The 17,847-nt window shown below is 48.2% G+C and overlaps 1 protein-coding gene across 1 annotated transcript; it reads right to left on the reverse strand.

The window, feature by feature from the left end:
• On the reverse strand, nt 1,868-15,169 carry PRSS55 (protease, serine 55). Its single transcript, XM_018052758.1, is given in 4 exon segments — nt 1,868-2,254; nt 11,089-11,231; nt 12,746-12,996; nt 14,932-15,169. Coding segments are annotated over 4 exon segments (957 nt in total). The 5' UTR covers nt 15,108-15,169.

A 17,847-nucleotide genomic window follows, 5' to 3' on the forward strand; every position in this document is an offset into this window, starting at 1 on the left:
AGGAAGAATAAAAGGCTCAGGCTTCCCAGGTGGCCCAGTGGTAAGGAATCTACCTGCCAATGCAGGAGACACAGGTTCAGTCCCTGGGTGGGGAAGATCCCCTGGAGAAGGAAATGGTAGCCCACTCCAGTGTTCTTGCCTGGAGAATCCCATGGACAGAGGAGCCTGGTGGGCTACAGTCCATGGGGTCACAAAGGGTTGAACACGGCTAAGACACTGAGCGGGCACTTTCCAAACACAGGAGGTGTGTGTGTGTGGCGGGGAGGGGTGTGGGAGGTGGGAGAGGAGGCCAGAAGAGTTTGGGGTTGGAAATGCTCCTCGTGCAAGAAACTGCAGAGAATCTGTTTCTCAGGAAACCAGGCGACCTCAAGGGGAGGCCAGCCGTCCAGTTCGTGGGCTCCATCTGCGCTCACAGCAGGTGATGCCAGGGGCGGTGGCAGAGTGCCCGGGCCGGCGACACCAACACCCAGGCAGCCAGGAAGAGGGGCTGACATCTGTGTGGGGGCGGAAGCGGATGTGGCATTTTTAGTTGGAAAACAATACGCATTTGTCAGGGTTTGCTCTCTCTTTTCTAAATACAGAACATTTGGGGAGAGGATAAGAGGGAGGAATACTGATTTCCCCTCCAGGAGGGGATGATGGACAGCAGAGATGGCAGGAAACACGGATCCTGTGCCCCCCACAGCCCCATCCACCCCACCCCTCATCCACCCCACCTCCTTCTCCGCCCGCCTGCCCTGCTCCGCCTGTCACCCTCTCCCTCTCCTCCCTCTCATCCAAAATGAAGTAGTTGCCCAGGTTAGGGTGAAAAGGGCTTTCCAGGTGGCTCAGTTGGTAAGGAATCCACCTGCTGAGATGAGGGTTCGATCCCCGAGTCGGGAAGATCCCCCGGAGGAGGAAATCGGCAAGGCACTCCGGTATCCTTGCCTCTCAAGACAAGACTGGACAGTCCCACGCTGCCTTTTCTGCCTCTTCCCTCTGGCTTCGGTCCCCACTGGGTGCCCTGGGCTCTGACTCGAGATACAGTAGAAGAGCTTTGCAGGGAATCTCGGGCTTTTCCCTGACGTACAGCATGGCTGATACTTCTGCAGAAAGAGATTGCGAGAGAAAACACTTGCCGGATCTCCCTTGGCCCACTCTAACCCTGCTCCTCCAGTGCTCTGAAAGCAACGGTCTCTGGATGTCATTCCTTCAGGCACCCCTGAGCGTCCAGGAGATTGGCCAGCCAGAAGGTCCAGTATCCAGGGCCATCTCCAGTATCCAGTCCCACTGATGTGTCCCCAGCACCCTGATTTCTGTGGGGGCGGCACACCACCCGTACTCACTATCGGGGCACGCTGTTCTAGGTGGCTGGCCCTTGGCTGGCTCCTGTGGGCATGTGACTCAGGCCTGGCCTAGGAATGTGCTGCAGCTATTGGAGTGGCAATGGGCCTGGGCCTCTGTATCAAGTGAGGGAGACCAAGGCGTTTTGCCGGAATTTTCAGGAACATGGCTCTCTCTTTGGGAGCTGCTAAGCTGGTGGGATACAAACTGAAGGTACTAGTGGCCGTTGGGCCCATTTCTTGGAAGCCCTTTTGGAGAAACAGTCCCAGTCAACATCTGCTGAGCTCCTGGGTCCAGCCATGAACCTGAAGGCAACCAACACACCACTCTTGTTTTTCCATTTGTCTTCTTTTTTTCCTGTTATGCACACCTATAAGCAGCCCTTTCTGGCTTTAGATGGTTTGAGCTTGGTAACTCATCTGCAATGAAAAGAGTCAGGACTACTCCAAGGACTCAAAACCAGTCCTTAAACTCTCCAGCTCGCCTGACTTCCGGTTCTACTGTCTGCAGCCTCAGTTCTAAGCTCTTAGCCTCTAACCTGTAGTCAGTTCCCCTGCTGGTGGCTCATATTCACACATCCTCCTCGATTAAAGAATAGCATCTGTTTTATTAGTAGTAGAAAAATAGCTTAGAACGTCACATAGGGCAGAAGGCAGGGGAGCAGCCAGAGTGTGGGGCTGCCTGGCTTTGGGAATTCCGAGGCACGAGAGCCCTTTGCCTTTTGTTTGGAAGTCTCTACCATTTGCTCGGCACTAAAGGGCCTTCCCTCTAACTCAGTCACCTCCTTAATCCAGGAGTGGTAGTTTTCTAACAAGGTGTATACTCCTGGAGTGTTCTTCAGGCCACAGGACCTTCCCCAGCTGATGATGCCCACGTGGTACCACTTCTTGCCAGATTCTTGGGTACAGGCTAGAGGCCCCCCGCTGTCGCCCTGCGGACAGAGAACACAGATCAGCAGTGAGCCCTGCTCTGGGCTGTCCGTCTGAGGCACAGCACGGCTCACTCACGGAAGAGAGCTCGTGAACCTCCGGACTCGAGCCACCAAGCGAAATCCAGTCACTGCCAGTCAGCACCCACGCCCCCGTCCCGGCTTCACGGCTGCGGCCGGTGGGGGTGGGCCAGGCGCCCTGCTCGGCCCACCGCCACGAGCTGCGGTCTGCGGAGTTCGGGCGGTGACCGGCCCACCTCCACGAGCTGCGGTCTGCGGAGTTCGGGCGGTGACCGGCCCACCTCCACGAGCTGCGGTCTGCGGAGTTCCGGCGGTGACCGGCCCACCTCCACGAGCTGCGGTCTGCAGAGTTCAGGCGGTGACCGGCCCACCTCCACGAGCTGCGGCCTGCGGAGTTCAGGCGGTGACCGGCCCACCTCCACGAGCTGCGGCCTGCGGAGTTCAGGCGGTGACCCGGATGGGACTGGGGAGGGAGGCGGAGGGGGAGGGCTGGCGAGAGACGAGCTCCGTTCCTCGTGCGACACCGAGACGGGGAGCCGGAACACGGAGGATGTGTCGCCCATGCTGAGGACGAGTAGGGACCCGTTTCACGGGTCTTAAATCAGAAATGCTGGACAGAAGGGAAGGAAGGAAAACAGGCTGCGGTTGGGGCTGTGGATAGGAACTGGGTCTCCTTTGATGTTCTTCCAGAGGCGTGAGGGTGAAGTATGTCTCTTTTTAATCCTGTGGTGTGGGTGTTTGCAGGGGCATATGAGCTAAGCTTATTTGAATGCTGGCTCCTCCAGGGTGGAATCACACGGGCCTATGACTCAGAGAATTATCTATTTATATAGAAAATATGTATCCAGTCTGCACCGTGTCCCTCACATGGATATGGCTTCCTTTTGTCCATATTAATGCAGGGAAAATGAAGCTTAAGGAGGACGAAAGGCTTACTCAGGGTTACATGGTGTTGGGGCCAAAGTTGGAACCAAGCCTTCCTGATGCCAAGCACATATTCTTTCCCTCCGATGCGGGTGGTGGGTTGGTGGCTACAATCATTCAAACTGTCTTCCTTTCTTACCAGAGGGATGGCCTCCTATTCCATGATCATGAACAGGGGACTGGAATGAATGAGATCTTATATGAACTCTTAACGGGGAGGAAGAGGATCAGGCTTCCTGGACGTGATGTACAAGGCTCATGTGTACTGCAGTGGAAGTGCAGAGTTGTAACCGCTGGACCCCCAGGGAAGTTCCAGTGCGTGCTTTTCTTTGTGTGAGTTCTAGTTCAAGGTCATGGGATGAGAACCAAATCAATAGGATTTCCACTCAAACAGCTCCTTCCATAAGTGCTGTTTTTAATCATTTTTCTTCATGTTATGATGGTATAAATATTATTTAAAAACCTATTTAATATGCTGATTATTTCCTTACATAGCTGGGAGAGGACTATGCTTGGAAACGTAACTTCTAAGCCTATTTCTGCCTTGTTATAATGGAGATAGTACCAAGTATTTCCCAAGAGTGCTGGCAGTGAAATTTTAAAAATCTATAAATCACTCGGCATAGGGTAAATTCTATGTAGTAAATGCCCTAGAAATATATTAGTATTTATTATTTTCGCCTTATGTATTACAAACATGGGCCGTTTACCACTAGGGTTCCCAGGTGGCCTCAGTGGTAAAGAACCCGCCTGCCAGTGCAGGATATGTAAGAGACTTGGGTTCAATCCCTGGGTTGGAAAGATCCCCTGGAGGAGGGCATGGCAACCCACTCCAGGATTTTTGCCTGGAGAATCCCATAGACAAGAGGAGCCTGGAAGGCTAGAGTCCACAGGGTCACACAGAGTTGGACACGACTCAAGTGATTTCCCATGCACACATTACAAATACTACTTGTGTATTTAGGAAGCAGAGAGTCCTTTCTTAGACTGCTGGAACTCCAGAGGGACATCTGTAAATTCATGTTCTTTCATGCATAGAGCCTTTAATCTTTTTCTCTTTCTCTAGGAAAGGCAGGAAGGATTATCTCAGAGGAGGATCTGGCCTCAGCCAGCAAGGACCCAGGACTAATGACAGTCCACGTAATAGGAACTTTGTTTTGAGACTAAGGCTGGTAGCCAGAGACTGGTCTGGTTACAAACATAGTGACCACAGAACCTCCTCAGTTCATCGCCATGTTAATTACATCACATGATCACTCCTGTCTGTTTTGGGCGAGAAGCACATGACCTTCCAGCCTGGCCCCACTACCTGAGGCAAATCACTTAAATTCTGAAATTTCTATTTTCTCAGAGAGAGGGAGACTTTCCCACACCCATTTTACAGGGTAGTTGGAGAGAATGAAATTGTTGAATACGTGTGAAAGAGCTGTGAAATTATTACACTGCTTCGGATCCATTCAGATAGTGAAGAGGATGATTGATGATTAAAATAACCACGTTTTCTCATCTGTGAAACAGATGCAATTAAACATTCTTTTTAGATGTCTTTCTGTCTGTAAAGGTCTAAGGCTCTACGGAGTGAAATAAGACTTTTCTGCAAGTATCATGGGTGATGATGGGCTCATAACACCCTGGCAAGTAGCCCAGGATGGTGAAAATACTCTGTGTGGTGCCATCCATTATGATGCATGTCGTTATATGTTTAATCACAGACTGGGCAATACCAAGAATGAAGCTAACACAAACAATGGGCTTTGGGTGATTGTGATGTAGGTTCATCAGTTATAACACAGGCGCCACTCTGATGGGGATGCTGATAACAGGGGAGATGATGCATGTGGGGAGGGGCAGGGGGGTTATGGAAAATCTCTATACCTTCCTCTCAATTTTGCTATGACCCTCAAACTGCTCAAAAAATTAAAAAAAAAATCTTTAAAGAGAGTTTTGGGTTGGTCAAAATGTTCGTTCATAATAGCTTACAGGAAAAGCCAAACAAATTCTTTGGCCAACCCAATAGCTCAGGTTGACCTCCAACTCAGCTTGGCAGCCCCTTGACCACATTGCCTGTCAGCCCAGATGGCTGCCAGCTCTTAACCACTGTCCACCACGGTCTCTCTCGGATGTCCCCTCTGCTAAGATTACTGTTATATTACAGGCAGTTTTCAGCTTCTTAGGAAGGTTCATCTCTTTGGCAGACATTTTTGTTGAGTATTTTCCATGCCAGGCACTGTTTGAGACACTGGTCAACCATGAATAAGATGCCATTTCTGCCGGGATTGAGGAGACAGACAAAAAAGTTGCACAGCATGGTGATGCCTGTTTTTCAGACGGCTGTGGTCCTTCACAAGAACTACTGTGGAGCTAGCTGGGGACCTATTTGATTTTATATTTTGCGGCATTGTGCCACTCACTGATATTTTTTAAGTTGAATATTTTTAAATAGTGTAATTAATAGGGGATTACAAAGAGGAAATGTGCTGGAAAAAGTAAACCACAAAATTCAGTTGATTCAATTTTAATTTGTGTTTTAAGGATAGCATAATCTTGCTTGTTACTTTGGACATATTTCAATGTTTTCATGATCCAATTAAAATTTCCCTTCATTGTGTGATTACATTTTTTTCAACTTTGCTAAGTTTAAAAGTGTAATTTTATTTTTACGGGCAATTATTCTTAAACCCTAAGGGATTTTCTTGTCTGGCTTATCTGGTTTTAAGTGATGATAATATTATATAATTTCAGAAAACTTTCCTTGCTCAGAACAGCTGATTATCAGCAATAGAAAGCTTTCTAAACAGAGAACAAAACTTTTCGCGTCATGATTTTTTTTAAAAAAACAGCTTAAAATGATAATAGCACATTTATTTATAGCACTCAAGTTATAGAAGGTTAATTTTAGAAGCTTTCATTAAAGTACATTTTGATAAGAGATGGATTTAAGCAAAAAGTCCTGAACTCCAGATGGTAGCCTCAGAAAACATTGTGTTGCCATTGTTGGCTTTGGCCATTTGAATATTGGATGGTTGATAGATCAAAGAGATTGAAAAGATAGGTGTGCATACTGAAGGGGCTTGAGTCTCATATTCTTGGGTGAGCAGCAGGGGCAGAAGCCTGGGTCAACCCCTAGTCTCCCCGCATGGCCGCCCACCCCTGGTGACCTTGCTCTGCTTACCTCTCCACACTCACCCCGTTACCTCTGGCTTCTGAAATACTGAACGTTCCCTGAACACACGATGCTGTTTCAAGCCTCTGTGACTTTCTCCCAGTTCTGCTGGGTGCTGTTTTCTCCCTTTCCTATTCCTATTGGAATCCTCTGTCTCCTACTGCAGCATGAACTGGCTGCTCCCTAGGTCGGTGGCATGGCCAGGATCCAAGATTTCCTTTAAATCCTTGTGAAGATGCTCAAGATGCAGGTTTGATCCCTGAGTCAAGAAGATCCCCCAAGGGAAATGGCAGTCTATTCCAGTATTCCTCCTGGGAAAATCCCATGGACGGAGGAGCCTGGTGGGCTATAGTCCATGGGGTCAGAAAGAGTTGGACATGACTGGGCATAGCACAGCACAGCAAATTGGGGAGAGCTGTCTTCTCTTTGTTGTCTTATGTATAACTGTAGATTCATATGCAGGTGAAAGAAACAATTCAGAGGGATCCAACATACCCTTTACAAGTTGCTCCCAAAGAGACCATCTTGCAGAAATATGTGTAATACTGTAGCCCCGTCGGGGGTATTAACGCTGATACCGTCAGTGTGTAGAACTCACCCATCAACCAGAGGATCCCCCGTGCTGCCCTTTTAAGGCCATCTCCACTTCCACTTCCTTCCAGCCCTAAACTCTCCTCAAATCCTGGCAACCACTAACCCATTCTCCCGCTCTTTAGTTTTGTCATTTCAGGAGTGTTACGTAAGTGGAATCACACAGTGTGGGACCTTTGGGGTCAGCTTGTTGCACACAGCACAGATCTCTGGGCACATCCGTGTCATCACTGTATCAATAGTGTGGTAGCTTGCTTCTTGTCACAGCTGAGTGTATTGCCGGGTACGCATGCACCACAGCGTATGCAGTTATTCACATCTTGTAGGAGGCTTGCTTCCGTTTTCAGTCTGTGATGAGTGGATCTGCGCTAAGCACTCCTGCATGGTTTTTGTGTGAACACAAGCTTTCATTTCTCTGGAATAAATGCCCAGGAATGGCATTTGCTAGGTTATAAGGCAAGAACACCTTCAATTTTTAAAAACCTACAAAATGGTTTTCAGAGTGATTGATTTATTTTAAACTCCGCCCCACCCCCAACTCCCACCCCTAGCAATGTATTCATGATCCAGTTTCTCTGCGATCTTGTCAGCATCTGGTGTTACTGGTTGTTTGTTTTCCCTCTGCAATTTGTATATTTATTTATTAAAAAAATTTTTTTATGAACCCCTCTCCCACCTCCCACTGCTTTTTTTTAAAATTTTAGCCATTTTGAGGTGTGTAGTAGTTTTAATTTGCATTTTCTGATTGTAGTTCAATTTGCATTTTCTTGATGATGGATGACATTGAACATCTATTTTATTTGCCATCTGTATATCCTCTTCAACAAACTGTCTGTCCTTGTCTTTTGCCCATTTTTGCACTGGACAGTTTGTCTTTCTGCTTTTGAGTTTGAGAACACTTTATACATTCTAAGCATAGTTCCTTTGTTGAATATTCCCTCCCAATCAATAGCTTGTAATTTCATCCTCTTAGTTTTAATTTATTTTATATATATATATATATATAGAGAGAGAGAGAGAGAGAGTATAATTGCTTTATGGTGTTGTTTAGTCTCTGCTGTACAGTGAAGTGAATCAGATATAGGTATATATATATCCCCTCCCTCATTCCCTTTTTTAAAAAATTTTTTTTATTTGACTTCACCGGGTCTTAGGTGAAGCACGTGGGATCTAATTCCCCAACCAGGGATTGAACCCAGGCCCCCGGCATTGGGAGCACGGAGACTTAGCCACTGGACCACCAGGGAAGTTCCTTCCTCATCCTCTTAATATGGTCTTTTCAAATTTTGATGAGGTCCAGTTGATCAATTTTTCTTCTCATGAGTTATGTTTTTGGTGTTACTCTATGTCCCAAAGATTTATTTTTTCCTAAAAAATGTGTATAGTTTTATATTTAAGTACATGATTCATTTCATGTTTTAATTGAATTTACTCCAGGAATTCATAGTTCTCAATTTTAAAAAAAGTACTATTTTAAAGCAAGCTGCTTGGCTTTGTTTTTAATTCTTAGACATTTATTTACTCAAATCTTAATTGCCCCATGAGGGATCTTTTTGTTGGGCATACAAACTCTTAGCTGTTGTGGCATGTGGGATCTAGTTCCCCCACCAGGGACTGAACCCAGGCTCCCTGCATTGAGAGCACAGAGTCTTAGCCGCTGGACTACCAGGGAAGTCCTCCCAAAAGGTTCTTTACTCAGATTTTTAGTTTTATTTTTCCTTATCTTGTGTGCATTAATAAATGGAATCCATAGATATTAATGAAACTCTCTATTCTATTACAGATAACGTCTTGAGTATTAGGTTACGGGATTCTGGTTCTCATATGAATCACCTGTTTTAACAGGCTTCTTGTGAAACTGGAGTGCGGGAAGCCAACTCCTTTCCATTAAATTGGGGTAGAAGTCAAGACCCCCCACTCAGGCCAGCAGTGACACCAAGGGAAGGGGCAGGAGTGTGACTGCTACTGGGTGGGAGCCCAAGTTCCTCATGTGGCTTCCACTGACACCGAGGGGGACGGAGGATGCTTCGTTAGACTAGATGGTAAAGTCCTGCCTTTCCATTCAGCCTCCTGTGACACCACCATGGTGGGCAGAAGTGGGGAGGGCGAGGGTGTCCGCTAGACCTTGCTTGCTGGGGTAGGAGTGCTATGGGGTTTTTCCTGGTATATTGCTGGGATAGAAGGATTATTGTTAAATAGTCTCTGCCTTGCTAGGTTGTCCTTTCTTTTCCTCCAAAGAGAGGAAGTCTTTCTTGTTTTGTTTTGTTAGTTTGTATCTGTGACCACTGGTATTTTTTCCCCTAGCTGGTCCTAGGAAAGACAGTGCCCTTATGTACTATGATCCAGGCTGGGAGGTAAGAGGCGAAAAGAAAATCCAGGGAATTCACTGCTGTATCATGCCTTAAGTAGTAGGATATTTGTTTCCAATTTCATCTTCTCTTTCCCTTCCAGAGCCTTTACTTTTGTTTCACAATATAATGTCCAGGGCTTTCAGCTGTATTTAGAGAGAGGGATCAAGAGAACTGTGTCTACTTCATCTTGTCCAGAACTAGAAGTTCCAATTATCTTGTTTTGTTTTGAAATCACTGCAGATGGTGACTGCAGCCATGAAATTAAGAGACGCTTACTCCTTGGAAGGAAAGTTATGACCAACGTAGATAGCATATTCAAAAGCAGAGACATTATTTTGCCAACAAATGTCCGTCTAGTCAAGGCTATGGTTTTTCCTGTGGTCATGTATGGATGTGAGAGTTGGACTGTGAAGAAAGCTGAGCGCCGAAGAATTGATGCTTTTGAACTGTGGTGTTGGAGAAGACTCTTGAGAGTCCCTTGGACTGCAAGGAGATCCAACCAGTCCATTCTGAAGGAGATCAGCCCTGGGATTTCTTTGGAAGGAATGATGCTAAAGCTGAAACTCCAGTACTTTGGCCACCTCCTGCGAAGAGTTGACTCATTGGCAAAGACTCTGATGCTGGGAGGGATTGGGGGCAGGAGGAGAAGGGGATGACAGAGGATGAGATGGCTTGATGGCATCACTGAGTCGATGGACGTGAGTCTGAGTGAACTCCAGGAGATGGTGATGGACAGGGAGGCCTGGTGTGCTGCGATTCATAGAGTTGCAAGGAGTTGGACATGACTGAGCGACTGAACTGAACTGAACTTGTCCAGGATATGGGAAAAGCACCAGGCTTGTGTGACACTGGTTCCGTCTCTCTCTGTGGTCCTCACAACGTTCACTGTAGGGGGGACACCTTCTAAAAGAGATGTCATTGCTGCTGGAGTTCGCTCTTTCCTACCTCACAGCCTTTGCACGAGACGGCCTTTTCGTCACTTGTAGCTCATCTAACATCCACACTTAGTTTCACACCAGTGACCAGATAGGGGGCTCCTCAAGTGAGCACTCCCAAGATGAATCTCTCCCATCCTTACAACCAGAGGAAGTTAGTTTATGAGGGTTTTTCCTCTGTTTCTTTTCTAGTATCAATCAAAACTATGTTTAAATTTTGTGTCCATTTTATTAAAGAGAAACTAAGCTGCCAGACTTTTGTTCAGTGGAAGCTGCATACATCATCCAATATGCTACGGTAGTTTACCCAACTGCCTGCCTAGGACATAGAGGGCTCCTTTAGTCAAGCAACCATGTCTCACTAATGGTTTAGAACCCAGGACTTCCCTGGTGGTGCAGTGGTTGAGAATCCACCTTCCAATGCAGAGGATGTGGGTTCCATCCCTGGTTGGGTAACTAAGATCCGGAGTCTCAACTACTGAGCTTGCATGCCTCAACTAGAGAGAAGCCAAGTGTCACAACCGAGATCTGACACCGACCAAAAAAAGGAAAGAAAAAAACAATGCAACAGAGGAAGCTAAGTGGATCTCAGATCTTCCTCGCCCTTTTTTTTTTAAACAAGTCTGAGATAGAAAAAGTCTTGGGGCCCTACCTGGATTGGAGAAGGCCAGAAATATTTATTCAGGGTTGCTGCTTACTGACTCACAGGACCTGACACTAAGTATTCCTGAATCCAGGTCCCGCTTCTCACAACTAAGCCCGATTCCCGCACTTTTCCCAGACTCTTACTGTCTGCTTCCCATGGACAGAGGGTGCCTTTGCACTGTGCCACCCCAGGTACCCCCAAGTTACCTGGCAAGAATCGTAGCTCTCATTCTCATATCCAGCACACAGCATGTTTTTGGTAAGTTTGGGAAATTCCTTAAGACACCTGTCCCAACTCATTATGGTCATGGGGGCTTTCAGCAGCTCAGTTTCCATAGGCTCGTTGAGACCTGAACCACAGAGAAGGCCCATTAGAACGGTCACTGGTCTCCAGCCCCAGTGCCGCGCGCGGGCCCCAGGCCGTCCCGCCCAGCATCCCACCAGCCACCCAGCCGCCCTTTCTTCACCTTTTCACAGAACCTCATTCTCCACATCCTGCCAGTAATCCCTTGCAATTTACTCATTCCACCGGCCCAGGCTCTTCCAAACAAGTCCCCATCTATTTAAATTATTCATTCCTCCCATTCAAAATCCTACTCCTGCCTCCAAGAAGACTTCCCTCTGGGCTCCAGCAACCCCACCGATTTCACTCCTTAGAACTGGCTGTTGAAAAAAAAAAAAAAAGAACTGGCTGTTGAGCAGTTCTTACATAATCCCACCTCTTCAAGCCATATTTGCCTATTGCCCCTCTCTGTTATGTGAGCACGGCACTTCTGACACAGTGCCACTGAAACTGGGTTTGCGCTAGACAAAGGTAGGGTAGGTTGGTTGAGAGTCTTTTTTGTTTTCTAATTTAATGATTTTTCAATGGAAGGATAATTGCTTTACAGAATTTTGTTGTTTTCTGTCAGCGGTTGACAGCTTCGACAGAGGGTTTGGCAAGGCCCTTCCTGGACTGCCAGCTTCCAGGAATTTGTCTGAATTTGTCTCCGTCTCATCCTCTAACCACACGGAGATTTCAAAAGTCTTATTCTTATTGCATATTTTTAATTTTGCAGGAACCCACCTGCCTCTTCCTCACTTCTAAATTTTGAGTCTTGTCTGAAGTCCTGAATCAGTGTTAACACCAGTTACCCTCCAGTCACTAAATTCCTGAAATTCCTACCGTGTTTCAGACCCCAGCTTGCTGCAGAGCATCCCCCAAGGACCTGTAGCCTTGTCAGGCCTGAGCTCGGCTGTGCCATTCCCACCCCTCCCGCACCTATGTTATTGAGTTTTCTTTGGGGATAGTTCAGTGGGGGCTTTCATAATCCCTTTATACCCTGGTCCAGCTCCTTCTATTTGGGCCAAGTGACAATGTATTGACAAGTAACAAGAACAGATTCATTTCTAAGAATGGATGGGCAACACTCCAGGACCATCTAAAGTCTAGGCCAGGGCAGGTGTCTTGAATGCCTGAAGGAATCAGGTGGAAAGCATGCATGCGTGAATCGGGGAGATGAGAGAGGACAGAGCAGGGAGCCCCTGGCAAGCTGGAGGTTTGCATTCAATGAAGCCAACAAATGGTTGTGCGCTGGCTCACAAGGGAGGACCGCACCCAGGGATGGCCCACACCTGGCATCTCAGCGCTGGGCCTTGGTGGGGGTTGGCGGGGGTGTTTCCTTGGTAACTTGGAAGAGGCTGAGATCAGGCCTCCCTGGGTTTCTAGTGTTCAGGGATTAGCTCTGAGGCAAGCCCCTCCCCCTCCCTTCCTCAGCTCGCTCTCTCTTTCACCTTCTCCTCTAGGTTTACTGGCCCGTCCTCAGATGCCAGTGATGCAGCCCTCAGCCTGGCTGCACCCAGGAGATGCTGAGCTGTGACGTACCAGATTTGACCTGCCCCCATCCTGCCACCCAGCAATTGTGCCACTGGGAGAGGCCGGGCTGCGTGGGCAGGCAGAGGGGTTCTTTCCGCTCGTTGAATATGATGGGATTGTCCAGCATCAGCAGAGCAATGTCATTGTCCATGTTAACTCTTTGAAAGTCCTTGTGGAGAATGATGGTTGTGACTCCCTTTATCTCCAGGGATGGGCTGGTTAGGCTAGTGGTTCCCAGCACAACTCTCAGTTCGGTGGGCCTGGTGGAGGCGGAGAACCAGAGAGGGAGGAAAGTCACAGGGGGCCCAGAATCTGCTACGGCTAAACCCTAAACCCCGCATGGTCCTACTAGCCTTCTGGACTTGTCCTACTGGGGCTGTTGCTCAGAGGTTGTGAGCATTTGTAAAAGGTAGAGAAGGAGGGTGAAACAGCCAGTGTGGGACCACAGCCGCCTTGGTGCTCCAGCATCGTCCCAGAGACCCGAATGAGACAGTCCTGCCTCACTGGGCAAAGGCAGGACCTAGCTTTGCCCCTCAATCACCTGCCCAAAGAGCCCACAAAAGACCACTTAGCACAGATCAGACCCTGGCACACACAAACTAGCCCTCAGGTAGGTACGGGATTATCATAGCAACCTGTCTACCAGCAATTTAGATACTCAGGGTTTGTTTGTTTGCAACATACACAACTGACCAAATTTACATATTCAGAATATATAAAGAGATTCTACAAATAAAACACTGTCAAACTCGAACAGGCATTCAGGAGAGAAAATATACCAATCAACTTGAATATATCAATGTAGCAGTGGTAGTAAGAAAAAATACAAATTATGACCACCAAGATTCTAGTCTTACCTATCAGAAAAGTGAAAATTAAAAGTTCTGAAAAAGTAGCAAGTATTGGTGATGACTTTAACACTTATATACCACTGGGGGAAATTTAAATTGGTACTACCACTTTGAAAAATCATTTGGTGTCTTCTAATAAACTTGAAGACGTACAGCCCTACGATTCTACTGCTTCTCTCTTAGAAATAAACTCTTGTACACATATATAGAAGGCCCATGCAAGAGTCAAGAATGGACTTTAATCTAGACCTGCCAATGATGGGGCTTCCCACATGGCCCTAGTGGTAAAGAACTCACCTGCCAGTGCAAGGGACAAAAGAGACTCAGGTTTGATACCTGGGTTGAGATGACCTTCTGGAGGAGGGCATGGCAACCTACTTCAGTATTCTTGCCTGGAGAATCCCATGGACAGAGGAGGCTGGTGGGTACTGTCCTTAGGGCCACGAAGAGACAGATATGACTGAAGCAACTTAGCATGCAAGACACACTGCCACTGATGAAGCAGAAAGATTCTTCAGGAATTTCCTTCCAGGCAGAATGGCCAGGAATTTTCCAATCCCTGAGTATCCCACGAGAGCAGATGCAACCAGTTTCCTTGGTTATCCCAGGGTGAAACTTTCCCTGTGGTTTTGATTAACCTGTTAAAGTTTATCTTTCTATGTATCGTCCATCTCTCATGAGATGGTGGAGCAGAAAAGTACAAATGCTAGAAGGGGATTTAAACGCTATTTCTTGTCTCCTGGAGAATCCCAGGGACGAGGGAGCCTACTGGGCTGCCGTCTATGGGGTCGCAGAGAGTCGGACGCAACTGAAGCGACTTAGCAGCAGCGGGAGCAGATGTGTCCCTTGGGTGAATCACCCAACCTTACTGGGCTTCAGCTTCCTTCTCTATAAGATAAAGATGTTCATTTTAGCTGCCCTAGGGTTGTTGTAAGATCGAATGAGTTAAAAGGGAGCAATTCATTCTGCCTTCCTCAGGCTGGGTGTATATGATTCAATCAGTTAATGCACATGGTTTCTTAGAACATGATTTGTAATCACTAAATGCTCTATTTTTTCCACCAGTCTCCTGGGATGCAGAGAAAACTCTACACAGGGCAAGAAAATCAGGTGTCAGATGGCCCAGGAACTGAGACCTCCAGAACTTCCATTTAAAAGGACTTGAATGTCACAGGAGAGGTAGACAGACCAATCCCCAGGGTGGAAGGCAGTAGGTGGTGGTCATTCATGTCTGATACGGGAAGCAGCGACTCCAGAACTTCCCTCGGCAATCGGGCTTGGCTGAGTGTGGAGTGCCCCGGGGGCGCGCACTGTCAGAAGAGATGGGATGAACTTGGTACTTACGGTAACTGCTCAGGGTAAAAGCAGTGAGCCGCCGTGATAATCCACCACTCGCTGAGGATGGCGCCACCACAGAGATGTTCATTACCTGCCTGAACACTCACCTGCCATGGAAACTCACCCACCCCAGCCTCTATCCCTCCTGTGATTCTGGAATACTGAGCTCCTCTTGCAAACATGGGTCTTTCACCACATTCTGGTAGAATGAGAGAAAGGAAGGCAAAAGATGCAACACTTTGTCAATACCTATAGGAGATCCATAAGTAGCTATCATTATACCCATTCTAGAGATGGGGAAACTGAGGCTGACCCAGTGAAATACCTTAGAAACATGAGTAAGCCAACAGAGGCTTCACATTTGTTTCCCAGAGCCTGGGACATGGTCAAAAGTGTTGGCTCTGTCTCCCTTCCAGATAAGCAAGTCACTGTACTGTGCTAGTTTCTGCTTTCATCCAGGAGAAATCAGAGGAAATACCTGCCCAGACCAACCTGTAGTGCTTGGCAGAATAATACCTCTCTCTCAAAAGATGTCCATGTCCTAATGGACCATGATTTAGAACTCATGAATATGTTGCTTTATGAGGCAAAGGGGATTTTGAAGGTGGACTGAAAGTTGCTAATCATCTGATCTTAAAATGGGGACATTGTCTTGGATAATCTGAGTAGGCCCACTGTAGTCACACTGGCCCCTAAGGGTGGTGGAGGACAGCAGGAGGGGAGAGATGTGACTACAGGAGAAAGGCATGGAGAGGTGCCATATCGCTGGCACTGAAGATGAAGGAAGGGGCCACAAGTCAAGGGATACTGATGGCCTCTAGAAGTCAGAAACCCCAGTTAATACACTCCCTCTAAAGCTTCCAGTAGAAGCACAGTCCTGCTGACACCCTGATCTTAGACCAGTGAGGCCCACGCGGAAGTCCTACAGAACTATAAGATAAAGCGTTTGGGATTTCCCAGGCGTTCCCAATGCAGGGGGATTGGGGTTCAATCCCTGGTCGGGGAACTAGCTCCCACATACCACAACTAATTAAGAGTTCTCAAGCTGCAACTTGGGGCTGGCACAAGACAAGGAGCAAGGGAAGTGGTTTCCAGGAGGGGCATGTGGGATATCGGAAGCCGCTGCTCTTGTGAGCTGGCCTCTTAGTGGCCATTAACTTATTTGTGAGCTGCTCCTTGGGTTTCCCAGGTGGCTCAGCGATAAAGAATCTGCCTGCAATGCGGGAGACTCAGGATTGATCCCTGGATCGGGAAGATCCCCTGGAGAAGGAAATGGCAACCCACTCCAGTGTTCTTGCCTGGAGAATCTCAGGGACAGAGGAGCCTGGCGGGCTACAGTCCAGGGGGTCGCAGAGTCAGACACGACTGAGGGACTAAAGAACAATAAGAGCTGTCCCTTTGTCCCTCGGGCTCCTGGCAGAATGGAAGGGAGGGAGCAGGGCCCACTTGCAGAGTCATTCAGGTCCCCAGGCAGGTGTCCACATACCGAGGTGTGCGTCCCTGGCCTGGGACATGAGCAGCAAAAGGGACCACAGGAGCATGGCCCAGGGTGTGGCTGTTGGCCTGGAGGTGACAGAGGCCCGAGCTGAGGGAAATGACGCTGTCAAGGCCTCCCGGTCAGAGCTACCCCCTCCAGTGATGTCACAATGGACAGCGGGTCTGAGAACTCAGGCCAAGCCACACGGGCTTCTCCTCTGGCCCCTCTGCTTCTGAGATGAGCCTCATTCGAGATGCCTCCTTGACCGAGCTTCCCTTCCTGACGTGGGCACAGCCCTCCCTTCACGCGTCCTTGGAGGGGTGCCTGGGTGGCCCGTCACACAGGCATTCCTTAAGGCTCAGCAGCCTCCCCTTCACAGTTACTGTGAGCAGAAGCCCTGCACCAGGGGCTGCCGGGCTGCACCCTTGGAAACAGGAGGCACTCAGGAAGGTGCTCAGGGAGACCCTGAGGCCTGTGTCACCCAAACCCTGGTCAGTCCAGGGGCCCACGGAGCTCTCCACTCAGGCCCCTGACCTGGGCCACCCGCACGGACCACGGGCTGGGTTCCGAGGCCTCAGCCTCCCCCACACTCAGCCCAGCAGGCAGCAGCCCCCTTCCCACTCTCTCTGGTTTATTCCATGTGGCCCCCAAATCTCCAGACAGGCCCCTATCCATTCCAAGGATGGAAAGATCAGACTCACAGGTGGAGGTGCCCAGCCCGAGTCTTTGCTCAGGTTACTGGCTCAGCTGTATGATCCGGACCTGGCTTTATGTTCTTTGACACTTTCAGTACATGGGCTTGGATGGGCTCTATCCAAGCACCCTCAGTACCGCTTTCCTGACCGCTGGCCAGGCCTGATGTTTAGACGTGAATCATGTGCTAATTCAGTTCCCAAAGTGACCTCCGGTCATTTTCTAGACTTGCTGTGTCTACCCTGGGTTTTCTCCTCTGCAGAAAAGGAATACTGATGCTCAGACAGTAAAGTTGCTGTGAAGCTGTATAAACTATTACGTGTGCGTGTGTGCTAAGTCATTTCAGCCATGTCCGACTGTTTGTGACCCTATAGACCGTAGCCCGCTGGGCTCCTCTGTCCGTGGGATTCTCTAGGCAAGAGTATTGGAGCCGGTTGCCATGCCCTTCTCCAGGGGATCTTCCTGACCCAGGGACTGAACTCGCATCTCTTACGTTTCCTGTATCGGCAGGCAGTTTCTTTACCACTAGTGCAACCTGGGAGGCCCGTATAAACTGTGATCACTTGTCAAAAATAAACAAATAAATGAATAAATTGTAGCTGGAAGGTAAAAAATCATCATGTTGTCATTAAATAGAAGAAACATTTTAATAAACAAAAGAAAACTCATTTAAAAAGTTGTCGTGAACCTCAAGACGAACTTATATGCCTTAAGTGGGGCACCTCTTTACTACACCAAGGCTGTGGCCCCAG

This window comes from Capra hircus, chromosome 8 (genome assembly GCF_001704415.2).
Source record: "Capra hircus breed San Clemente chromosome 8, ASM170441v1, whole genome shotgun sequence".
NCBI lineage: Eukaryota > Metazoa > Chordata > Mammalia > Artiodactyla > Bovidae > Capra > Capra hircus.